The sequence below is a fragment of the Aotus nancymaae genome, unplaced genomic scaffold, assembly GCF_030222135.1.
Source record: "Aotus nancymaae isolate 86718 unplaced genomic scaffold, 86718_ANA_hifiasm-v0.15.2.pri h1tg000049l, whole genome shotgun sequence".
Classification (NCBI taxonomy): domain Eukaryota; kingdom Metazoa; phylum Chordata; class Mammalia; order Primates; family Aotidae; genus Aotus; species Aotus nancymaae.
The window spans coordinates 4,570,596-4,595,922 of NW_026988463.1; the positions used below are offsets into that span (position 1 = coordinate 4,570,596).

Consider the following 25,327-nt stretch of genomic DNA (forward strand, 5'->3'; position numbering starts at 1 on the left):
AATCCCAGCTACTCAGGAGGCTGAGGAAGGAGAACCACTTGAACCCGGGAGGCGGAGGTTACAGTGAGCCGAGATCACACATGATCATGCCACTGCACTCCAGCCTGGGTGACAGAGTGACTCTGTCTCAATACATACATGAATAAATGAATCAATCCAGATGTTGATGAAGGAACTTGGACCAAATCAGGAAGGGCCTGTCTTCCAGCTGGGTGTGGGTAAGCACAGAAAAATATTGGTGAAAGGGCTTTGGGGACACCTTGAGTGCAAAGCTCTGTTGAGAAGAGTTAATGAAACATCCAGCTTAGGCTGGGTGAGGTGCTCATGCTTATAATCCCAGCACTTTGGGAGGCTGAGGCAGGCAGATTACAAGGTCAAGAGATCAAGACCATCCTGGCCAACATGGTGAAACCCATCTCTACTAAAAGTACAAAAGTTAGCTGGCATCGTGGCATGTGCCTGTAATCCCAGTTACTCGAGAAGCTGAGGCAGGAGAATCGCCTGTAATCCCAGTTATTGGAGAGGCTGAGGCAGGAGAATCGCTTGAACCCAGGAGGCAGAGGTTGCAATGAGCTGAGATTGCGCTACTGCACTCCAGCCTAGCCACAGAGCGAGTCCATCTCAAAAGAAAGAAAGAAAGAAAGAAACATTCAGCTGGTGGAAACTACTGCTCTTGCCCAGGCTCCATAGGGAGGATGTGCCATTAGTGTTATTTTTAGTGGAAATAGCTGATCCTCAGGACTCTCCCTTTCTCCCTGCAAACAGGGAGGGCAGTCTGTTGAATGCAGTGTTGGCACAGGCATGCATGTCCATGTACATGAGTTACGTGATTCAGTAGAAAGAAATAAAAAATAAGGGAAGAGAGATCACAGTGGGTGAGGGTTCTTCAGGCCCATCCATCTGGGTGCAAGAGCCTGGCAATATGGCACTCTGGAGCATGCCTCTGTGCCCAGGTAAGAGCAGTGGCCTGGCTCAATTCCAGCTGTGCCACTCACCTACTGTGCAGCCTCATTAGGGTACTTCATTTCTCTGAGCCCACTTTCCTGTTTTGTAAATTGGGAATGGAAGTATACATAGAATCTGCATCAGATAATTGTGTTTTTTTGTTTGCTTTTTTTTGAAATGGAGTCTTGCTCTGTCGCCCAGGCTGGAGTGCAGTGGTGTGATCTCTGCTCACTGCAACCTCCACCTCCCAGGTTCAAGAGATTCTCCTGCCTCAGCCTCCCGAGTAGCTGGGATTACAGGCATGCACCACCACACCCGGCTAATTTTTATATTTTTAGTAGAGACAGGGTTTTGCCATGTTGGCCAAGCTGGTCTCGAACTCCTGACCTCAGGTGATCTGTCTGCCTTGGCTTCCCAAAGTGCTGAGATTACAAGTGTGAACCACTGTGCTCAGCCAGATAATTGTTTTTATTATTATTATTATTTTGTAGACAGAGTCTCGCTCTATCACCCACGCTGGAGTGCAGTGGCACAATCTTGGCTTACTGTAACCACCACCTCCCAGGTTCAAGTGATTCTCCTGCCTCAGTCTCCTGAGTAGCTGGGATTACAGGTGCGCACCAGCATGCTCAGCTAATTTTCTGCATTTTTAGTAGAGACGAGGTTTCACCGTGTTAGCCAGGCTGGTTGCAAACCCCTGACCTCAAGTGATATGCCTGCCTCAGCCTTCCAAAGTGCTGGGATTACAAGCATGAGCCACTGTGCCTGGCCTATTTTTAATTGTTTTTATTTTATCATTACTATTATTTTTTGAGACAGAGTCTCACTCTGTCACCCAGGCTGGAGTGCAGTGGTGCGATCTGGGCTCACTTCAAACTCTGCCTCCCAGGTTCAAGCAATTCTCCTGCCTCAGCCTCCTGAGTAGCTGGGATTACAGGCACGCACCACTTTGCCCAGCTAATTTTTTGTATTTTTAGTAGAGACGGGGTTTCACCATGTTGACCAGGATGGTCTCGATCTCTTGACCTCGTGATCCACCCGCCTTGGCCTCCCAAAGTGCTGGGATTACAGGCGTGAGCCACCGCGCCCGGCAAAAAATTTTTATTCTTTTTAGAGATAGAATCTCGCTCTGTCACCCAGGCTGAAGTGCAATGGCATGATAATGGCTCACTGCAGCCTCTACCTCCCAGGCTCAAGCTATGCTCCTGCCTCCACCTCCACAGTAGCTGTGACTACAGGGGTGTGCCATCACACCTGGCTAATTTTTAAATTTTTGGTAGAGACAGGGTCATGACATGTTGCCCAGTCTGGTCTGGAACTCCTGGGTGCAGGGTATCTGCCTGCCTCGGCCTCCCAAAGTGTTAGGATTACAGGCATGAGCCATCACGCCCAGCCAACATCAAAGAATTAGATAAGAGAATATGCACAGAGCCTTCAAAATGATGCCTGTCACATAACAAGTGCTCAGTAAATGTGGATCTTGCTTGTGGGCGGGGAGACTTAATCAGGCTCCTCCAAGACCTGGACCCTCCTCATAATCACACAAGGCTCTCAGCTGCCATACTCACTTAGCTTCCCAAGATCCTCAGCAAGAGGAAGGCTGAGGCCAGGTGTGGTGGCTCAAACCTGTAATCCCAACACTTTGGGAGGTGAATCACTTGAGGCCAGGAGTTTGAGACCAGTCTGGCCAATGTGGTGAAACCTCGTCTCTACTAAAAATACAAAAATTGGCCAGGTGTAATGGTGCATGCCTGTAATCCCAGCTACTGGGGAGGCTGAGGCACAAGAATCGCTTTGAACACGGGAGGCAGAGGCTGTAGTGAGCTGAGATAGTGCCACTTCTCTCCAGACTGGGCAACAGAAGAAGAAAAAAAAAAAAAGAGGAAGACTGGATCCTCGTCTCTGGCCTCTGGAAGGGTATAAGAAGCATTTCCAGGCCAGGCATGGTGGCTCATGCCTGTAATCCCAGTACTTTGGGAGGCTGAGGCAGGTGGATCACCTCAGGTTGGGAGTTCCACACCAGCCTGACCAACATGGAGAAAACCCAACTCTACTAAAGATACAGAAAATTAGCTGAGCATGCTGGTGCGCACCTGTAATCCCAGATACTCAGGAAGCCGAGGCAGAAGAATTGCTTGAACCTGGGGAGTGGAGGTTGTGGTGAGCTGAGATCCCACCCTTGCACTCCAGCCTGGGCAACAAAAGCGAAACTCCATCTCAAAAACAAAGCAGCATTTCCACGTGGACTGTGGTGAATTGACCAGCTGAGACTTAGTCTGCCCTGCCCTCCCTAGCTGCTTTCTTGGTACAGCAGGCTTGACTTGGGAAATCACCTTCTCAGAATCCCAGTTCCTCAACTAAAAAGTAGGTAAAAAGCGATCTATTTGCAGAGCTGTGTGTGAGTCAAAAGCCAGGGAACACCTTGCACACTGCGAGGTTTTCATCCTGAGCGCGATTCTTGCAGTCTTGCCTCCAGCGCATTTTATGCGGCCCTCTCTCCTCTGTGCTTGTTTCCCTGTGTGTAAAATGGGGAGAGTCTACTGCCTTCCTTGGGGGCTGTAAAATGATGTTTTTAAACTAACTGTTTTGGACGTGGGGCGGGAGAGATGTCTCGAATTCTGGCCAAGGCCAAAGCAGGTGTTTAGCTTCCTCGGTGCACGCCCTACAGGTGGGCTCCGCGTAGCAGGTGCTGCTGCGCCCTCTGCCGGTCGGGGCGGGAGACAAAAACGGCGGAGTAGGGAGAATTACAGCGACTCAGGAAGCGATTTCAGAGGGGGCAAGTGGAAGGCGCTAAGCGAACAGATAATGAAATGACTTAAAGAGTTAATATGTTAGTGCACCGCTTGGAACGCAGAGGGAAGGACCATTTGCGGTGCAGTTGGTGGTTCCTTCCCTCTGAATTTAGGTCCATTTGGTTTGTCCCGGGGTGCTTATCAACACGTCAGAGGACCTGGGAACGGAGCGTCCTGGGAAATATAGTTTCCAGACGGGCTTCCCGCGCCGCTTCCCGGCGCCCTCGGCAGCGAGAGGACTCCATTTCCCGACGTGCCCCGAGCCCTGGAGGCGGAGGGCCGCTGTGGCGTCGGGCCCCTGGCCGAGCCGGGGGTGGGGGCTCGAGGCGCCTCCGCGGCCGTGGACCAGCGTCCGTGCGTCCTGTTCCGGGCCATGTTCGTGTGAGGGCCCCGCTGCCGCCGCCGCCGCTGCCGCCCTCGTTCTGGCCCCGGCCCCATCCCCGGCCCGGCAGCGCTGCGCACCATGGGCTCCATTCTCAGCCGTCGCATCGCGGGGGTGGAGGACATCGACATCCAGGCGAACTCGGCCTATCGCTACCCCCCGAAGTCCGGTGAGCGCCCGGTCCCCGGCGCGTTCGGCGGGGCGCGGGGGCGGGGAGCTGGGGGCGAGGCGCACTACTCAGCCCCCTCTGGGTCTTGTTCCTACCCAGAGCCTTCGCGCGTCCCCTTGGCCCCGCGGTCCCGAGCCGTAGGCGTGGCTGGGGACCCCGGAGGAACCTGCCCGAGCCGTGTCCGGCACTGCCACTGCACGGCTGGGGTGACCTTGGGGCAGTCGCTTCGCCCCGGGCGCCTCAGCTCCGTCCCCGGGGGGAGCTCCTGGGGGAAGCCCTGAGGGCGGGGCGGGGTGCTGAGCCTGGGTCCCGGCGCTTCGCTCCTGCCTAGAAAGGACTCATTGTCGTCAGATTGACCTCACCACGGGGCCGGTTTTCGCTTTCTTTGGTGGCTTGGTGTGAAGTCCAAGCCAGTGGTTTGGGCAGTTTCCCACCCATCGAGACGGAGGCTCTTGGTGTGTGTGGGTGGGGGGAGTGGGACTGGGCCCAAGGAGATGATTAGAATTGATGGAGAGGGGCCAGGGTCCTTGCTGAGAGGACAGGAGAGTATTTGGAGAGGACCCACCCGTTACTCAGGTCTCTTTTATGGCTGAGGGACTTAAGTCACCAAGGAGGAAGTGACTGTCAAGGTTTCAGCTGGATGGAAGCACAGTTGGGAATCAGGACCAGATGTGGGGCTCCCAGGCAGCCTTGTTCTCCGCTCTCTTCCTGCCTCTGTTGATGAACATGGGTTGACCGGGAACGTCTGGCTCCAGATTCTCACCCTCCATCTCCTCCTGCGGTCATCTGTGGTGGAAAGGAGAAGAGGAAGAGGGGCGAGAACTTGGGCGTCATGGGGACATCCAGATTGGGTCCTCAGATCCTGGTTTCTCATGTGATCTGATGTCCCAGCCTCCTGGATATCTCTGGACACCCACGGGCCAGAGTTGTCTGAGTGTGGGCCAGGTCCACAGAGGGGAGGACTGTTAGACATGCCAGACCCTGCCTCTGACCCACCGGGGCCTGAGAAGCTGCATTTTCAACCCATTCCCCGCTTGAGTTTTATGTCCACTCAAGTTTAAAAAACTGCTCTTCTTTGGTGCTGTTTAGAGTAAATAAACTGTTCATATATATGTGTGTGTGTGTGTATATATATATACATGTAAAACAAAAAACTGCTCTGCCCAGGTTTTGTAAGGTGTGACAAGGTGAAGATCTGGGGCCACTGGTTGAAGCGAGGGGAACCAGCACAGTTTGGGGCACCCTGAAGGGGACGGATTCAGAGCTGGGCAGAACACACTGATGCCTGCCTGCTGGAGAGAGCACAGCTGTATCCCAGGCCCAGTGGCAGGGTAGCCTAGTCTCTAGGGGGCTTGGCCCTGGGGTTTCCCTGGAAGTTCCGAGGGCTGATGGCGCCATGTCCGGTGGAGCAGTTTGCTGTTGTCCTCTTCCACCTCTGATGTTCTTCCAGCATGTCTCTGGCTGAGTAACTTTGGTTGAGGTTGCTTAACCCCCTGGATCCTGATTTCCTCATCTGTAAAATGGGCTGTTGCTTATACAGCCCTTAGAACCACACCTGGCTCAGAAGTCCCTGCCAAACACTAGCTGCTCTAATTGCTCATAAAGGAGGCTAGGTGACTGGCTAATGACCCTAATCGTAGTAAGGAGTGGCATGACAGAGATATCAAAAAGTTGAGTGGCACTTCCTGTCACCTGGGACCTGAGCTCTCTTGATGTCCCTTCACTTGGGCTGGGCAAAATGACACATACATGGCATTGACAGCCCACTTCTGGATCCCACTGTGGCTGAAATGTCATTGCTCATCACTCATGGCCCTCCTTCCCACTGAGCATCCGTCATAGGACACCCGAGTCAGCCACTATTAATTGGTTGGCACTGGCACACAGGAGAAACCCATCGGCTGTCTGGGTCACGCTGCCAGTGCCAGCAGTGTTCTGGGCCAGTCCAGTCCACAGGTCCTCTCCAGCTGTGCTTTTTTCCATTTTCTTCTCCATCCGTTCCTGGGACCTTGCAGGCTCTTGTGCTTCTCTTTATTCATCTCTCCTGGTCCTTTGCTTGGCACAAGGGTTTTAGGATCCTGGCCCTTGCCTTTGTGCCCCCACTGGTTTCCTAGACTCCCCTCCTCTCCTCTCTCCTTAAAGAGAACTCCATAAGGTCAAGGGTCGGAGGCAGACTGGGGGTGGTAGAGATGTTTGAAATGGTTTTGGGGGTTGCCCCCATGGACCATTCAGTCACCTGATGAAAAAGGTTTCTTTTCAAATCTCTGTCAATGTTGTCGGTTATGTCAAGGAAAAAGAATCATTGGGTGCTAATGTATGTATTTTTAATACCGAACACTGTCCAGTTTTCTTAATGGAACTTTCAGCATGTTCTGCAGCAGTGCTCAGCTCAAATTTAATATTTGCTTTGTTTTCACTGTATTTTACTCTTCGTGGCTTTATTGAGGTGTAGTTCATGTCCCACACAAGTCATCCATTGTAAGCATGATTTGATGGTTTTTAGTTAATTTATAGAATTGTGTAGTCGTCACCACAGTTACAGACTTTCCTTCATAAAAGTTTCCTTCCATGTTTGCAAAGTCCCTACCCCAACCTCTACCTTCAGCCCATCAGTGATCTGCTTTCTTTCTTCCTTTTTTTTTTTTTTTTTTGTTGAGACGGAGTCTTGCTCTGTTGCCAGGCTGGAGTGAAATGGCGTAATCTCGGCTCACTGCAAACTCTGCCTCCTGGGTTCAGGTAATTCTCCTGCCTCAGCCTCCTGAGTAGCTGGGACTACAGGCACGCGCCACCGTGCCCAGCTAATTTTTGTATTTTTAATAGAGACGGGTTTTACCATGTTGGCCAGGATGGTCTCGATCTCCTGACCTTGTGATCCACCTGCTTCAGCCTCCCAAAGTGCTGGGATTACAGGTGTGAGCCACCTCACCTGGCCCTGCTTTCTCTTTCTTTCTTTCTTTTTTTTTTTTTTTTGAGATATAGTCTCCCTCTGTCACGCAGGCTGGAGAGCGGTGGTGGGATCTCGGCTCACTGTAACTTCCTCCTCCTCATTTCAGTCCCTCCTCAGCCTCTGGAGTAGCTAGGATTACAGTTATCCGCCACCACGCCTGGTTAATTTTTGTATTTTTAGTAGAGGTAGGGTTTTCATCATGTTGGCTAGGCTAGTCTTGAACTCCTGACCTCAGGTGATCCGCCTGCCTCGGCTTGCCAAAATGCTGGGATTACAAGTGTGAGTCACTGAGCCTGGCATTCTTTCTGTTCGTATATGTGTATATGTGTATATGTGTGTGAAAAATGTCTATTTGAGTCTTTTGTCGAATTTTTAAAAACTGGATTGTTTATCTTATGGAGTTGTAACAAAGAGTTCTTTATGTGTTCTGGATAGGATTCCTGTATCAGCCATGTGATTTGCAAATATTTTCTCCAAGTCTGGCTTGTCTTTTAATTTTCTTTTTCTGAGACAGAGTTTCGCTCTTGTTACCCAGGCTGGAGTGCAATGGCGCGATCTCGGCTCACCGCAACCTCTGCCTCCTGGGTTCAGGCAATTCTCCTGCCTCAGCCTCCTGAGTAGCTGGGATTATAGGCACATGCCACCATGCCCAGCTAATTTTTTGTATTTTTAGTAGAGACGGAGTTTCACGATGTTGACCAGGATGTTGTTGATCTCTTGACCTCGTGATCCACCCGCCTTGGCCTCCCAAAGTGTTGGGATTACAGGCGTGAGCCACCGCGCCCGGCTCTCTTTTTTTTTTTTTAAGATGGAGTCTCTGTCTCCCAGGCTGGAGTGCAGTGGTGCAATCTGGCTCACTTCAACCTCTGCCTCCCAGGTTCTAGCAATTCTGCCTCAGCTTCCTGAATAGCTGCGACTACAGGTGTGCACGACCACACCTGGCTAATTTTTGTATTTTTAGTGGAGATAGGGTTTCACCATATTGGCCAGCTTGGTCTTTGAACTCCTGACCTCAGGTGATCCATCCATCTCAGCCTCCCAAAGTGCCGGGATTACAGTTGTGAGCCACCATGCCCGGCATTTTTTTTTTTTTTTTTTTTTTTGAGACAGTCTTGCTCCCTCACCAGGCGCCAAGCTGGAGTGCAGTGGCGCAATCTCGGCTCACTGCAACCTCCGCCTCCCGGGTTCAAGCAATTCTCCTGCCTCAGCCTCCCAAGTAGCTGGGACTACAGGCGCTCACCACCACGCCCAGCTAAGTTTTGTATTTTTAGTAGAGACGGAGTTTCACCATGTTGGCCAAGATGGTCTCGATCTCTTGACCTCGTGATCCGCCCGCCTCAACCTACCAAAGTGCTGGGATTACAGGCATGAGCCACTGCGCCCAGCCGCCCGGCATATTTTTTTAATGGTGTTTCTTTTGAAGAGCAAAAGTTTTGAATTTTGATGAAGTTAAATTTATTGCTTATTTTTTTTTTTTTTGAGATAGAATCTTGCCCTGTCACCCAGGCTGGAGTGCAATGGCGTGATCTTGGCTCACTGCAACCTCTGCCTCCCGAGTTCACGTGATTCTCCTGCCTCAGCCTCCCGAATAGCTGGGATTACGAGTACGTGCCACCACGCCTGGCTAATTTTTTGTATCTTTAGTAGAGATGGGGTTTCACTATCTTCGTCAGGCTAGTCTTGAACTCCTAACCTTGTGATCTACCCGCCTCGGCCTCCCAAAGTGCTGGGACTACAGGCATGAGCCGCCGCGCCCAATCTATGTGTTTATTTTTTTTGAGACAGAGTCTCGCTCTGTCACCCAAGCTGGAGTGCAGTGGTGAGAGTTCGGACTTTAGCCTCGGCCTCCCAGGTTCATGTAGTTCTCCTACCTCAGCCTCTGGAGTAGCTGGGATCACAGGCATGAGCCACTGGGCCTGGCCAAGGCTACCACACTTCTAGGAAATGTACAGCTTATCAACATGCAGTTTGATAAATGAACACAAAGTGAACATGTTGAGAAAAATAGAGCAGTACCGGCTCCCAGAGGCCCCCGTTGTCCCCTTCTGAACAATTTGCCTCCCCCTTCTTCCCTGGTAACCGCCTCCTGACTTCCACCCTGGGCGAGTTCTGCTTGGGTTTGAACTTGAGAGAACTGGAGGAGAAGCTCTTCTTGCTCCACCTTGGGATGAGATGCCCTGGTGGGGTCTATGAGCAATGAGTGATCTCGTATCTGCCGTGGGACCCTCCAGCGTCCAGGTGCTGCCCGTGGCGAGGCGCCGGGGGAGCAATTCTGCTGGGGACGTCCTTGTGTCTGACGGTGGTGCCCTTGAGTCTGATCTCTTTGGGTGCATTTTTATGCCTGAGTGTGGACTTGCTGGGGCCCTTAGGTGCGTTCAGCCTTAGTAGATTTTAAACTTTTCTGAGTGAGCTAATTTGCATTTCTGCAGGCAGGAGCACAGGTGCTGGTCACTGTGCGTTCATGCTGGCACTAGGTAGGGTGAGGGGTGCGTGCTATTTTTAATTTTTTTTTCCGACTTTACCTTGGATATCTTATTGTACTTTTTCCTGATGACCAGTGCAGTTGAGAGCCTTTCTGTATGAGAATTGGCCATCTGTTTCTCATTCTCCTGTTGAAGTGCCTGGTGAAGTCTTTTACACATTAAAACAATTGAGTAGCCAGGTGCGGTGGCTCACACCTGTAATTCCAGCACTTTGGGAGGCCGAGGCAGGCCGATCACCTTAGGTTAGGAGTTCGAGACCAGCCTGGCCAACATGGCGAAATGCCGTCTCTACTAAAAATACAAAAATTAGTTGGGTGTGGTGTTGGGCACCTGTAATCCTAGCTCCTGGGGAGGCTGAAGGCAGGAGAATCGCTTGAACCCGGGAGGCAGAGGTTGCAGTGAGCTGAGATGGTGCCACACTGTATTCCAGCCTGGGCGACAGAGCGAGACTCTGTCACACACACAAAAAAGAGTTACCTTTTTTTTATTGATTTATAGGAGCTCTTTCCTAAGTGCTTTTTATTATGGTTTTAATTCTTTGGAAATTGGCCATCTCAGTGCCGTTTATGGAAGCCAGCCTAGGGAAGAAATGGAGTGTAGTGAAGTCTCGGAGGGAAGTCCCAGGAACTTCAGGGGAAAAGGAGAAGTGGAAGCTGTGAGAATCCAGAGCCCATGTTTGGCTCCAGCCTCAGTGCCATTCTGCTGTCCTGCAGAGCGTCCTGGCTGTTCTGGCATGCACAAGGCTGTCGCTGCCCACCAGGCTGGTCGAGGACCAAGTGCTGCCGTTGTCCCTGGTCCCGTTCCACAGAAGGGAGAATCCGGATGGCCCAGCTTGCTGATGTCTACCTTGGGGCCAAACTGCCCCTGTCTAGGGGTGGGGGCTACCCTGAGGGTAGTGGAGGCTGTTTCCAGAAAAGGGATGTGTTGGCTGGGGTGGACACACCCCCATCAAAAAAGGTGGCTACAGCTTATGCCACGTCAGTGCAGCAGTGTTTCTACGTAGTCAAAGTTGTTCTCAGCTTTGTGTTCCGCACTGGGAGCCAGAGCCCTGTATTTAATATGATGTCATGTTTACATATGGGAGGTCGGAAAGGAACGTCTAGCAAGGGTGTTCTCATCTGCTGGAGGCTCCTTTGTGTAAATGGGCTTTTTTTTTAATCCTCAGGACATCGTGAATTTTGGGTGGCCCTCTCAAGTGTGCAGATAAAGAAATCAAGGCTGGGCATGGTGGCTTACGCCTGTAATCCCAGCACTTTGGGAGGCAGGTGGATCACGAGGTCAGCAGTTTGAGACCAACCTGGCCAACATGGTGAAACCCCGTGCCTACTAAAAATACGAAAAAAATTAGCTGGGTGTGGTGGCAGGCATCAGTAATCCCAGCTACTCTGGAGGCTGAGGCAAGAGAATCGCTTGAATCCGGGAAGTAGAGGTTGCAATGAGCCAAGATCGTGCCACTGCACTCCAGCCCGGGCAACAGTGTGCGACTCCGTCTGCAAAAAAAAAAAAAAAAAAAAATCGAAATCAAGATCCCAGCCCATATTGACTTCCCTAGCTGGGTGGGGGATTGGTAGTGGGCAGGGAAGCATGGTGGTATGGTGGGCCCAGGGGGATCAATGCATGGGTGATACAGCTGGGTGGGACCCCCAGGGTGCTCGAAGGCTGTGGGGCTGCCACCCCCTCTGGCCTCCCACCTGGTGGGGGTATCCTGGGACCTGATCTGGTGCAGGTTTGGCTCAACTGAGGTTTATTGGCAATGCATCAGCTGATTTTGTGAGACTGGTAACCAGGAACACCTGTTCTCTTAGACAATGAGAAGAATTTTCAGCAGGTGGAATCAGTGAGCTGTTCGGAGCCCCTGCAGACGCCTCGTGGCCTTGCCACGCCCGCTTCCTCAGGTGGGGATGATGGCTGAGGCAGCCCGGTGAAGTCCATCCGCGGCGTCTCGGGTCCCTGGGCTGCTGTGTTTCTTAGGAGTCAGGCATTCTGGGTGTTCATTCACATCCTGGCTTCCTTCGCATGGCTGAGAATGCAGGCTCTGGAACCTGCATGGGGGTCCCGGTGAGAACATCCCTTCCTGGTTGTGTGGCCTGAGCAGGTCACTCAGCCTCACTGGGCCTCAGTTTCCGTGACTGTCAGACCCCAGTAACAACAGCATCTGCTTTCATTCATTAGGTGAGTGTTCATCCAGCTCATATGGTGTGGAGGGTGGAGGTCATGAGGATATGGGACTGTGTTGTTGTAGATGATGCCTGCTCTTGGGCAGGGGAGGGCAGAGTGAGCCAACTGGTACACGAGAAAAAGCGGTGACACTGTGAGGAGAGTGGCAGTGGGAGCTTTGACAACAAGCTGGCAGGCAGCCTGTAAGGTGGTCCAGGCTGGCCTCACCATGGCGTCCGAAGGAGGGAATAGCCCAGGCCAGGAAGATGGGGGTGGTAGTGGGCAGGGCAGGTGGAATCTGTTCTGCAGAGCGGGGAGCTTGGCTGTGGCCTTTAGGTCAGGGTGCGGCCACTTTCACCTTTGGGGATTATTGGGCTGGGGGAATCTGGAAGGTGAGGAGGAAGCCTGGGTTACCTGAAATGGGACAGGCAGGACATTTGTCACCCAGGCCTCCTTATGACTTGGGCTTCTGTCCCCATAGCACAGCTTCCGCCCCCTTGGTCAGGGAGGACGAGGAGCGTCTGCCTATGGATCCACACGTGGTCTCCATGTTGGGGGTGCAGAGGAAAGGCCTTTCTGCTGAGATCTGAGTCTGGCCTGTTTTTATCAGGGGTGTCCCAGGGTTGGTGGGTTTGGAGGCAAATGCTTTTCAAGGGTCCAGACCAGGAACCTCTGACCCTGTGGGCCCCGAACTCTATTCTAATTAACATGGGTCACACTTTTTCCCTGAAAACTCTGAGTGCCGAGTCCAGACACAGGCAGGCAGTGCAGGTGTTCACAGGCAGAACAGCAAGGCCCCACTTGACTCTTCCGCCCCCTCCATGCCCTCCACGGCTCTGACAGCGGTTTGCTGTGGCTCCTCCGCTCAGTTGAGTCCATCTGTGCTCCTGGATGCCTGTGATTCGATTTTCACCTGTGTTCTCGGCGGGCCTTGCCGTGTCCCGGGCCTCCCGCCCTTTCAAGGTTCGCTCGTTTCGGTAATAAAGAATGTTCCTGTTTTCCTCTCGTGAATGTCTGGTGGCGTTCATTGCACACTGTGTACCACCAGATATTGACAAGGTGCAACAGACGAAAGGGGGCCACAGAAGGCTTCTTGATTAACTCGTGGCCTGTGTAGAAGGGACGGGGCTGTCCCCCTCCCTGGCCATCCCCGAGACAGCCTCTGACCCGTGGCCTTATGATTTTGGTTTTTCTCAGCTGTAGAGGGTGACAAACGCATGTATTCCTCCCACCTGGAGGCTTGTGTGTAGGAGATTGAGACTGTCTGGGAAATGTCTGGAGGCCTCCCAAGGAAGGGGGTGTGCAGTTTGCATTTTTGTGACTGTTCCCTCCCTTTCCACGTCACCCAGACACCTGCAAACCACCCAGAGTCCGAATCCCTTGGTCAGGGAGGCAGTGACTTGCTGGGCTCCAGACCCCCTGGGGGTGACAGAAAACCAGAGGAGAAGGATGCCTTTGTTTTAGCGGTGTTTGAGGACCGCCCTGGAGGCCCTGAGGCCCTGGGTCCTTGAGTGTGTTGGTTCCCTGTGACTGGGATTTCCAGGATAGCCTTGGGCTCCTGTGGCGTCTCTGGGGCCCTTCGAGCCTACAGGAGGATTTTCAGCCATTCTGCTGGGGAAGCCCTTTGCGTGTGGCTGTTTGTGTGTGAACAGTGCCCATTGTCACTGGTGATGACACCACTGACTGCTGTCCTTGTGGACACAGGCTGCAGGAGGGGAGGTGCCCAGCATGGAGACTGAGGCCCAAGTGGGCTCCGGAGTCGGCGTGTGAGCCGCAGCTCCACCACTGATGAGCTTGGGGCCCTTCGCTGAGCTTCGTTTCCTGCATGGAAGGTGCCCGTGAGAAAGCGGGTACTAGCCTCAGTTGGTATGGAGGGAGAGCCCCGTGGGTGCAGTTCCGCCTGCGTTCTTTCACCTCCACAGCTGCCTTCTTGCTTCTCACTCTAGGTCTTTTTCCTCCACCCTCTTGGCAGCCCTCCTCTTGATCCTGAGTTGGTGCACACACAAACATACACAGCACATGGACACACACACACCATGTTACACGTGCACGTCATTCTTGAGGCAAAAGGAAAGGACGGCCCGGCCCTTCACACTTCCCCAGACCTGGTCCCTTCCTCCTGCCCCATCAGGGACCTAGGGTTTCCGTCCTGCATTTCTTTTCCGTGTATGAATACCCATGCGTGAGCGACAGGATTCATTTTTGATGTTTTTCTTTTGTTTTTTTTGAGACAGTCACGCTATTGCTTGGGCTGGAGTGCAGTGGCGCAATCATAGCTCACTGCAACCTCAAATTCCTGGGCTCACATGGTCCTCTTGCCTTAGCCCCTTGAGTGGCTGGTAACTACAGGTGCACATCACTGTGCCTGGCTACTTTTTGCATTTTTTTGTAGAGACGAGGTCTTGCCACGTTGCCCAGGCTGGTCTGAAACTCCTGGCTTCAAGCCATCTGCCCTCCTCGGCCTCCCAAAGTGCTGGGATTACAGGCCTGAGCCACTACACCTGGCCCTGGATTCTCTGTGAGGAGTTTCTTGTTCTTCCCAGGTGGCCTCTCCTGCAGGTGTGAGTTGTTGATCCTCTGCCTCATGTTGATCACATAGACCCTGCTGCTAACTGCTGGGGGTGTGGGTCCTTCCTGTAACCCTGCCCCGTCAGTTATGCATTTCCCTATCCTTGAACATGTGACTTGGTTCGAATTATTTTATTTATTTATTTATTTATTTATTTTTTGAGACGGAGTTTCGCTCTTGTTACCCAGGCTGGAGTGCAATGGCGTGATCTCGGCTCACCGCAACCTCCGCCTCCTGGGTTCAGGCAATTCTCCTGCCTCAGCCTCCTGAGTAGCTGGGATTACAGGCACGCGCCACCATGCCCAGCTACTTTTTTGTATTAGTAGAGACGGGATTTCACCATGTTGACCAGGATGGTCTCGATCTCTTGACCTCGTAATCCACCCACCTCAGCCTCCCAAAGTGCTGGGATTACAGGCTTGAGCCACCGCGCCCGGCCTATTTATTTTTTTAGACATTCTTGCTCTGTTGCCCAGGCTGGAGTGCAGTGGTGTGCACTGCAACCTCTGCCTTCCGGGTTCAAGAGATTTTCCTGTCTCAGCCTCCCAAGTAGCTGGGATTACAGGCGCATGCCACCACGCCCAGTTAATATTTGTATTTTTACTAGGGACAGAGTTTTACCATGTTGATCAGGCTGGTCTTGAACTCCTGACCTCTGTCTGACCTCAAGTGATCTGCCTTCCCTGGCCTCCCAAAGTGCTGGGATTATGGGCGGGAGCCACTGCGCCCAGTGAATCTTTTTTTTTTTTTTTTTTTTTGATACAGGGTCTAGCTCTGTTGCCTAGGCTGAAGTGCAGTGACTTGATCCCAGTTCACTGCAGCCTTGACCTCCTAGGCTCAAGAGATCCTCCCACCTCAGTCTCCCAAGTAGTTTGGACTGTAAGTGTGCACCACCATGCCAGTTTTTTTTTTTTTTTTTGAGACAGAGTCCCACTCTGTCACCCAGGCTAGAATACAGTGGCACAATAGTCTCGGCTCACTGTAGCCTCCATCTCCTGGGTTCAAGCAATTCTTGTGCCTCAGCCTCCTGAGTATCTGGTACAGGCACATGCCACCATGCCCAGCTAACTTTGTTATTTTTAGTAGAGACAGGATTTCACCATGTTGGCCAGGCTGGTCTTGAACTGCTGACCTCAAGTGATCTGCTGACCTTGGCATCCCAGAGTATTGGGATTATAGGTGTGAGGCATTGTGCCTGGCCTAATTTTTGTATTTTTGTTAGAGGTGGAGTTTTGCCATGTTGCCCAGGCTGGTCTTTAACTCTTGGGCTCAAGTTAACCTCCCACCTTGGCCTCCCAAAGTGCTAGGATTACAGACATGAGCCACCGTGCCCGGCCTTGCTTGAGTTTTTAATGCTTGAAAATCTTGTATTGATTGTATTGTGTGTCTGCAACCAAAATATGCATACCAGTTGAAATTAAAATTTTAAAAAAATTGCTGAGTGTGGTGGCTCATGCCTTTAATCCCAGCACTTTGGAATGCTGAGGTGGCCAGATCATGAGGTCAGGAGTTTGAGACCAGCCTGAGCAACATGGTGAAACCCTGTCTCTACTAAAAAAACAAAAATTAGCTGGGCGTGATGGCACATGCCTGTAATCCCAGCTACTCAGGAGGCTGAGGCAGGAGAATGCTTGAACCCAGGAGGTGGAGGTTGCAGTGAGCCTAGTTCACGCCATTGCACTCCAGCCTGGGTGACAGAGCAAGAGACTCAATCTCAAAAAAAAAAAGGAATTAAAAAAATTTTACATCATCATAAGCTGTGAGAATTTTTTTGTGGTTTGATTGGGCATTACTGATACTCAGTTGATCAAACAAATATTACAGTTTTAAATCAGTAACAAGTAGAAATACTAAAAAACAGTGGAAATACATCCCTTGAGAAGATGGGTACCTTTCTTCCTGGTTATTTCATGCATTCACAGTTGGCCATAAGCTATTGCTAAAACGATACAGATCTCAGCCTCAATTCTCGTTCTCTCTCTCCCTCTTTTTCTTTCTTTCTTTTTTTTTCTTTCTTTTGAGACAGAGTCTCGCTCTGTCACCCAGACTGGATTAGAGTGCAGTGGTGCGATCTCGGCTCACTCCAACCTCTGCCTCCCAGGTTCGAGCGATTCTCCTGCCTCAGCCTCCTGAGTAGCTGGGATTACAGATCCGTGCCACCACACTCAGCAAATTTTTGTATTTTTAGTAGAGACAGGGTTTTACCATGTTGGTCATGTTGGTCTTGAACTCCTGACTTCAGGTGATCAACCCACCTTGGCCTCCCGAAGTGCTGGGATTACTGGTGTGAGCCACTGCGCCCTACCCCTCAATTCTAGTTCTGTGTTTTAAGTTGAAAAACCTTGATAATATAAATTAGATAGGAATTAACAAGATTTTTATATAATAGTAGCATCTAGTTCCAAGTTACTTATCAAAAATTGATGTAAAAACTTAGTGTAAAAATTAATGATTCATCACCTGACAACTTAAGTTCTTCCAGTTCTTAATAGGTTTTACTGAGGTAGTAAAATTCACATACCATAAGGGTCACCCTTTTACAGTGTACTAGTTGGTGATTTTTAGAATATGAAAAATCTAGCATTTAATTTTTCATATATTCAGACTTGCAACCATCGTGTTGATCTAATTCTAGAACTTGGTTCCAGTTTTGTGATATTACAACTATTGCTTTAACAAACACCCTTGTTCCTTGTCTCCAATCTTATAAAAATAATTCTTCTTGTTTTACAGTGATACATGTTAATTGTAGAAAATTTAACTTTAAAATGATAAAGGAGCCGGGCGCGGTGGCTCATGCCTGTAATCCCAGCACTTTGGGAGGCCTAGGCGGGTGGATCACGAGGTCAAGAGATCGAGACCATCTTGGTCAACATGGTGAAACCCCGTCTCTACTAAAAATACAAAAAATTAGCTGGGCACGGTGGTGCGCGCCTGTAGTCCCAGCTACTCAGGAGGCTGAGGCAGGAGAATTGCCTGAACCCAGGAGGCGGAGGTTGCAGTGAGCCGAGATCGCGCCATTGCACTCCAGCCTGGGTAACAAGAGCGAAACTCCATCTCAAAAAAAAAAAAGATAAAGGAAAAAATTACTTATTACCTGTGCAAGTGTTTCAGTTTGTAGCATTTGTTCTTCTGAAGTTATTTATTTATACATAGATATGTATGTGCATATGTGTGTATATATATATATATATATAGAGAGAGAGAGAGAGAGAGAGAGAGAGAGTGTGTGTGTGTGTGTGTGTGTGTGTGTGTGTGTGTCAGGGTCTTGCTCTGTTGCTCAGGCTGGAGTGCAGTGGCATGATCATGGCTCACTGCAGCCTTGAACTCTTGGGCTCAAGCGATCTTCCTACCTCAGTGAGTGTCCTAAGTAGCTAGGACTATAGGTGTTTGCCCCCAGGCCCAGCTAGTTTTTAAAAAAGTTTTGTAGAGACAGGGTCTCCCTATGTTACCCAGGCTGGTCTTGAACTCCAGGGCTCAAGCAGTCTTCCTGCCTTGATCTCCCAAAGTGCCCAGGCATGAACCAGCGGCCCAGCTCAATAACTTCCTCTGAAGTTATTGAAGCCTAAAACTACATACAGTAAGATCTTAGAGCCTCCCACCTAGAACATCAGGCCAAAAAGTGCTCTGGAGATGAATAAGGCCAGAAAGGGGAGTGGGGAGATGGGTCAGCAAGCAGGGGTGTGGGGGGCTTGGCAGGTTGTAAAAGGGGTGGTCAGAGGCGGAGGCGGGCGGATCACCTGAGGTCGGGAGCTTGAGACCAGCCTGACCAACATGGAGAATCGCGTCTCTTCTGAAAATACCCGGGTGTGGTGGCCCATGCCTGTAATCCCAGCTACTCGGGAGGCTGAGGCAGGAGAATTGCTTGAACCCGGGAGGCAGAGGTTGTAGTGAACTGAGATCATGGCACTGCACTCCAGCCTGGGCAAGAAGAGCGAAACTCTGTCTCAAAAAAAATAAAAAGAAAGAAGTGCCTCCCATAGGGGAGGTGGTCAGAAGAAGCCTTGTGGAGAGGAGGGCAGCCTGAGGTGGAGCCGGAGCTCCAGGGAAGAGCTGAGGACTCCAGGGCCCTGAGGTGTGAGCAGGCCAGGGCTGGCAGGGTGGCCTCTTGTGGGGCCTCACAGGCTGCAGGGAGGAGACTGGAACGCCAGCACGGCTTCGAGAGCAGTGGGTTGGGAAACAGACTTGGGGCTCGGGGTGTGGGGAGTCTGGCGAGTGGGCGTAGTCACAGGGCAGACAGTGCCAGAGGCTCTAACCACGGCTGTGGCTGTACAAATGAACTCGAATTGGGAGCCAGGAGAGGAGAATGACAGTCACCTGGACCACGTCTCAGAAAGATTCAACATGTGTTTCTGGGCAACTCCTTCAGAATTTAGCGGCTTACCTTACTGTGTGGGCCGGGGTTGGGAATGGCTCTGGCTGACCGTCACTCGTGAGTCCTCAGTCAGGCTGTGGGCGCGGTGGCTCACGCCTGCAGTCCCGGCACTTTGGGAGGCAAAGATGGGAGGTTGCTTGAGCCCAGGAGTTTGAGACCAGCCTGGGTGACATAGTGAGATCCCATGTCTACAAAAAATAAACAAAAATTAGCCAGGAATTGTGGTACACACCCATGGTCCCAGCTACTCAGGAGGCTGAGGCAGGAGGATTGTTCAAGCTCAGGAGGTCCAGGGCTGCAGTGAGCAGTGATCATGCCACTGCACTCCAACCTTGGTGACGGAGCAAGACCCTGTCTCAAAAAAAGCTGTGGGCGAGCTGTGGTCATCTGAGGGCTTGCCTGGGCTTGGAGGGGCTGCCTCCTGGCTCGTATAGTTCCGGCATGCTGGTGTTGGCTCTAGCAGGAGGCCTCGGGTCCTCACCACGTGGACCTCCCCATGGGGCTGCATGGGTGTCCTCACAGTATTGTGGCAGCTTCCCCCAGAGCCTTAGAAGCCGCACACCATCATTTTCACGCAGTCTCGTTGGTCACCTGGTCATCCCCGTTCAGTGTGGGTGCGGTCTACCCACAGACGTGTTGGCCACAGGATGAGATGTATTGGGGGTCCTCGTGGAGGCTGGCTGCCTCGCTCATCTTCTGCCTACAGAGAGGAAGTTCAGGGGCCTTCTTGGACACAAAGTGGCTGTGCCTTGAAGGTTCCTGGGAGGAGGTTGTAGCAGGAGACTTCTGGGCCAGGGACTTGTCTTCTGCCTGCGACCATGGAGTGCCCAGTGCCTTGGCATGGAAGCCCTCGCAGGGACAAGCCTGGATCCTGAGTCTCCCTCCAGACCAAGGCTGCCCGGCCTTTCTGGACCCCACCTCACTCTACATCAGCACTGGGGGGGGCCTGGAAGGATGGGGGCTGGTCATTGCTAAGGGTGCCCCTGACAGTGGGTCATGGGCCGGTTGGCAGGGTCACCGGGATTCTCACTCCCTCTCGCCATGTTGCTGTGGCCCTTGTCTGCCTGCGGCTAGTGCGGGGGGTTCCCAGCAGCCGAGTCCTTCGTGTGGTTTTCATGAACATGGTGCACATCTTGGAGGAGCGGGCAGGTGGCTCCGGGCCGGGCCCTCCCTCAGCCCTGATCCATGACTTGGGCTTAAGGTTGGATGAGCTGAAGGACAACCAAGACTGAGTCCAGCGTCCAGAGACCACCGTGTCCTGAGGCACTGTGTGCCTTGTGTCCCCGGGCCCTGCCCCATAGGCTGTGTGGAAAATATCACCTTTAATGACGTCGTGTATTAAAATGCACTGAAGCTTTCAATGTGTTGGGAGTGTATGCAAGGCCCGGGTAAGTGGGGAAGGTGTCCTGGGCTCACCTGTACTACAGTTACTCTTTCTTTTGATTTAAAAACACCATGTGGGCTTTGTTCCACCCCTCTGCTCTGCCCCAGTTTCCCCGGCAGCCTTGTGGACACGTCCTTCCATAGCATTCTCTGTGAACTCACAGTTGCGTTGTGCACATCTCAGCGTGCAGTGACCCCTGAGAAGATAATCTTGCAGCGTGTCAACTTGTTTTCTTTAACAAATACTCCGTGACTGTCTCTCCATGTCAGTGTGTCTAGAGCAACTTGGTTCCAGCAGCTGTGTGGCAGTGCGTGAAATCAGGTATCGCACTTGCTGGAGTAGCTGCCGCTTGGTTCCTGCTTTCTGGCTGCCGGCTGTCAGTGGATCCTGTTCTGCATGGTGGGTTAGGTGGGGCTGCAGCTCCTGCCCATTTTTCCTGCAGCCGGGAGCAGCTTTGCTGGGCACCTGGCTCTGGGCTGCCTCTCGGGAGGAGACTCCTGGACTTACCGTTGGGGTTCAGCTGGCCTTGGTGGCTGTGGTTGTGCCAACTGTAACTGGTGCCGTGGTTCTCAGGAAGGACACAGACCATGAAGGGCCTGAAGGTCTCAGAATTCTCTCTGGGGGCCCTGGGAAGGACCCACCTGGCTTCAGGTAGGGAATATTGAGAGGGAATAGGGATTCTGGGGCCCCTAGTGGGAATTCTGAGAATCCCCGGGAGTCCCTGCAACAGGTGAGACTGAGGACCACATAGTCTGAGCATCCCTGAAATCCACAGGCACCATGGCCACCTGGGCCCTCCTCTCAGGGGCTCTTCCCCGTGGCCACCTGCGCCCTCCTCTCAGGGGCTCTTCCCCGTGGCCACCTGAGCCCTCCTCTCAGGGGCTCTTCCCCGTGGCCACCTGCGCCCTCCTCTCAGGGGCTCTTCCCCGTGGCCACCTGCGCCCTCCTCTCAGGGGCTCTTCCCCGTGGCCACCTGGGCCCTCCTCTCGGGCTCTTCCCCGTGGCCACCTGGGCCCTCCTCTCGGGCTCTTCCCCGTGGCCACCTGGGCCCTCCTCTCAGGGGCTCTTCCCCGTGGCCACCTGGGCCCTCCTCTCAGGGGCTCTTCCCCGTGGCCACCTGGGCCCTCCTCTCAGGGGCTCTTCCCCGTGGCCACCTGGGCCCTCCTCTCAGGGGCTCTTCCCCGTGGCCACCTGGGCCCTCCTCTCAGGGGCTCTTCCCCGTGGCCACCTGTGCCCTCCTCTCAGGGGCTCTTCCCCGAGGCCACCTGGGCCCTCCTCTCAGGGGCTCTTCCCCATGGCCTCTTGGGCCCTCCTCTCGGTCCTCCTCTTCCCTGTGGTTACCTGGGCTGTCCACTCGGGGACTCTCTGCTGTGGTCACCTGTGCCGTCCCCTCAGAGACTCTGTGGTCACCTGGGCCCTCCCCTAGGGGGCTCTGGTCACCTGGGTCCTCTTGTGGGCTCTATGGCATGGTCACCTGGGTCCTCCTCTCGGGGGTTCTATGCCATGGTTACTTGGGCCCTCCTCTTGGGGGCTTGTGGTCACTGGGTCCTCTTCTTGGGGGCTTTTCTTGGTGATCAGCTGCACCTGCCTCTGGGCCTATGTGCTGGAGAGAAACGGGGCTGAATCTAGGTGTCAGGTCAGGAAGCCAGGGAGATGCTATGCTCTCAGCGTTCCTTGGCAGGGCTGTGAGCACAGGTGTCTGAGGCTGCCCAACTGTCCATCCCCTCCTCATAGAAGAAGCGCAGCTCTCATGCCTGTTTGCCAGGGTTGTGATGGGTGCCGCTTCCAGCCTCGCGCCCTCACGCGGGAGTCAAACTGAATGAATTAGCCCAGATCCATGGAGACTTCTATTGGGCTTGGTGCTGACATGGAAAGTACACAGGGCTCAGATTTGGGGGTAGGAGGACTTAGTCTGGGGTCAGGGAATGTGTAATGATTTCTTGGGGTGGCTGTGACACATGACCTCTGACTGTGGCTTGAAAGAGCAGAATTGTATTCTCTCACCGTCATGGAGACAGATGTCAGAAACTGAGGTGTCAGCAGGGCCACGGTCCCTGTAGACACTAGGGGAGGACTCTTGCTTACCTCTCCCCACTCCTGGAGCCCCAGGCGCTGCTTATCATCTTTGGGCTGCGGCTGCATCACCCTAGTCTCTGCCTCTGCCTTCCCTTGGCCCTCCCTTCATGTGAGTCTGTGTCCAAGTCTCCCTCTCCTTTCTTCTGTTTAGAACCGGTCACTGGATTTAGAGCCCCTCAATCCAGCATGGTCTTAACTTGATTATCTCTGCAAAGAGCCTGTTTCCAAATAAGGTCACAGGCACAGATAGGGGGTGAGCGTGGGGTAGGACCCGAACTTGTCTTCATAGGGAACACAGCTCAGGCGCTTACAGAAGGAAGCGGTGTTGGAGCTGGGAGCTGGCTGATGGGCTGTGAGCAGTGAGGAGCTGTCCAGGGAAGGGTGTTGAGGCTGACGGCGTGCGGAGACCAGGAGGCCACCTCGGAAGGCCCGAGACTGGGTGGCTGGGGCAGAGAGTGTGAGGGACGCCCGCTGGCCGGGCTGCACCACCTCCTCTCAGGTGGAGGCTTTCTCAGGGCTGGGTTTGTTGGCCGTCAGATGTTCCAGCTGGGCTATGTCCAGCCTCAGAGTTTGAAACTGTGTTTCTGGGCCAGGTGCGGTGGCTTGTACCTGTAATCCCAGCACTTTGGGAGTCTGAGGTGGGCAGATCACAAGATCAGGAGTTGGAGACCAGGCTGGTCAACATGGTAGAACCCCGTCTCCACTACGAATACAAAAATTAGCCTGGCATGGTGGTACGCACCTGTAATTTCAGCTACTCGGGAGGCTGAGGCAGGAGAATCACTTGAACCCAGGAGGTGGAGGTTGCAGTGAGTGGAGATCGCACCACTGCACACAGCCTGGGTGATGGAGTGAGACTCCTGTCTCAAAAGAAAAAATCTGTCATCATATTTCCATTTGTAAACAGGAAACTACTTTGCTTCGCACTTTTTCATGGGAGGAGAGAAATTCGACACCCCTCACCCTGAAGGTTACCTCTTTGGAGAGAACATGGATCTGAACTTCCTGGGCAGCCGCCCGGTCCAGGTGGGTGTGGACAGGGCTGGCTTGTGGGGCTTCAGGTTGAGGGGAGGCCTCTGTCCCCAGCGGTCTGCATCCCAGTATGAGGGCATACAGGCACCAAATCACCCCTAAACAGGGCAGAGCTCCTGGCAGGATTCCAGTTGAGCTTGGGCGTTGGCATGTGACCAGGAATGGGTTGTGTTCTGGCGCTGTCCCTTAGAGGCCAGACGGCCAGGGGCAGGTCACTGAGAAACAGAGCAGCTATGTTGAACTGGTGCGTTTGGGCTGCAGGGGCTGCAGAACATTGGGGATTTGATTCCAGGCCTCTTGGGTGACTTTCTCTAAAAAGCGAAGAGTATTTACAGGCCGGGCGTTATGGCTCACACCTGTAATTCCAGCACTTTGGGAGGCTGAGGTGGGCAGAACTCCTGAAGTCAGGAGTTTGAGACCAGCCTGGTAAAAAGATGAAACCCTGTCTCTACCGAAAAAAAAATAAAGAACAAAATTAGCTGGGCATGGTGGTGTGTGCCTATAGTCCCAGCTACTCGGGAGACTGAGGCGGGAGAATCACTTGAACCTGGGAGGTAGAGGTTACGGTGAGCCGAGATCACACCACTGCATTCCAGTCAGGGTGACAGAGGGAGACTGTTGTAAAAAACAAACAAAAAAAACCAATATTTACTTTCCCTAGACCAGTAGGCAAGAGACGCTGTGGTCCAAAGTAGAGATGCAGACAGCTGGTGACCATGTTCTTCTCGTTGCCAGAGGAGGGCACATTCGAGTCCAGCTGCCCATTTGTTTAGCACACATTGGCACCTGCTGTGGCCGAGTACTCTTCCGGGGGATGGGGTGAAGGCAGAGCCTGCCTCTGCTACCGAGTGGGGATGTAGACAGTTAACACAGGACAAATGGCCAGAAGAGAGAAAGGGCAGAAAGGGAGGCTCCACTGCAGAGGCCATGGCTGCACTAAGCGTGATAGGTGGGAAGGAGGTCCCTCCAGGAGGAGCAGAAGGCAGGGGGCCTGGGAACGGAGGAGGAGGCGGCGAGAGGGTGCAGGCATGGGGACAGGAGGCCGGAGGAGCTGGTAAATGTCAGGGGCTCTGGGGGCTTGTGAGGCTGTGTTCCTAGGAAGCTCTGAGGATGGGATGGGTATGGCCCGAGGAAGGGGCTAAGGTTGCTCGGAGCCAGTAATAGATGTGGGAAATGTGGGAGAGCAGGGTGGGGACGGGCAGCCTGAGTGTGCCGGAATTGGGCATTGAGGCTGCGTGTCTGGATTTGCTCAGGGTGGTTTATTCCTGGCTGTTGCATGTGCTGGCCATGTGGCCTGCAGCTTCCATCTGTAAATGAGGACAGTGCACCTAGCACAGCCCCTCACATGGGGACGAGAGCCCAGGGATACCCGTTGGGGCTGTGGCTGCTGCACCCTGACCTGTTTTCCGTCCTCCGAGGGAGTCACCTGGGGCCCTGTGGTTTCCCTCCTAGTTTCCCTACGTCACTCCCGCCCCCCACGAGCCCGTGAAGACACTGCGGAGCCTGGTGAACATCCGCAAAGACTCCCTCCGGCTGGTGAGGTAACCTTTGCCCTGCCCCTGGGGACCTGAGGCTCTGTGGGGCACAGCCTGGGGTGGAGGTTCTGGTTTGATGCTGGAGGAAAAGGGCAGGTGGGAAGGTCCTCAGTCTCTGTGCCCTCTCTTGAGTGGAATCAGAGGGTGCCTTCGGCTGACAGAGAAAAGGGTCTGTGGAACGAGAACCGTTCAGCCAGTGCTTCTTAGCTGTGCTGCTCAGGGACACTGCGCTGTGTCTGGAGGCAGCCGGGTGGGGTGCCTGGCATCTCAGGTTGAGGCCAGGGGTGCTTCAGACTTCGTGCCATGCACAGGGTGGTCCCCACAGCCAGGAATGATCCAGCACCAGATTTCAGTAGGTTCAGAAACTGCTTAAACTGACTAAAGGCATCTGGGCTGTGTCTGAACCAAGAGCATGCACCCCCTCTTTTGCGGGCAGGAAGAAGGACAGGCAAGCCCTGGACCTTTGGGCTTTCATATCCAA

The 25,327-nt window shown here is 53.0% G+C and overlaps 1 protein-coding gene across 7 annotated transcripts in view; it reads left to right on the forward strand.

The window, feature by feature from the left end:
- Positions 1 to 4,052: 4,052 nt before the first annotated feature.
- MGRN1 (mahogunin ring finger 1) overlaps positions 4,053 to 25,327 on the forward strand; it is a 63,358-nt gene continuing 42,083 nt past the window's right edge. For 5 of the 7 annotated variants that reach the window (XM_064362414.1, XM_064362415.1, XM_064362419.1 and 2 more), the window contains exons 1-3: positions 4,167 to 4,288; positions 23,187 to 23,305; positions 24,764 to 24,852. In XM_064362414.1, coding sequence (XP_064218484.1) covers positions 4,201 to 4,288; positions 23,187 to 23,305; positions 24,764 to 24,852 — 296 coding nt within the window. In that variant the 5' untranslated portion in view covers positions 4,167 to 4,200. Of the gene's footprint in view, positions 4,289 to 23,186; positions 23,306 to 24,763; positions 24,853 to 25,327 lie in introns of all 7 variants that reach the window. The other 2 variants (XM_064362416.1, XM_064362417.1) reach the window with 1 other exon arrangement.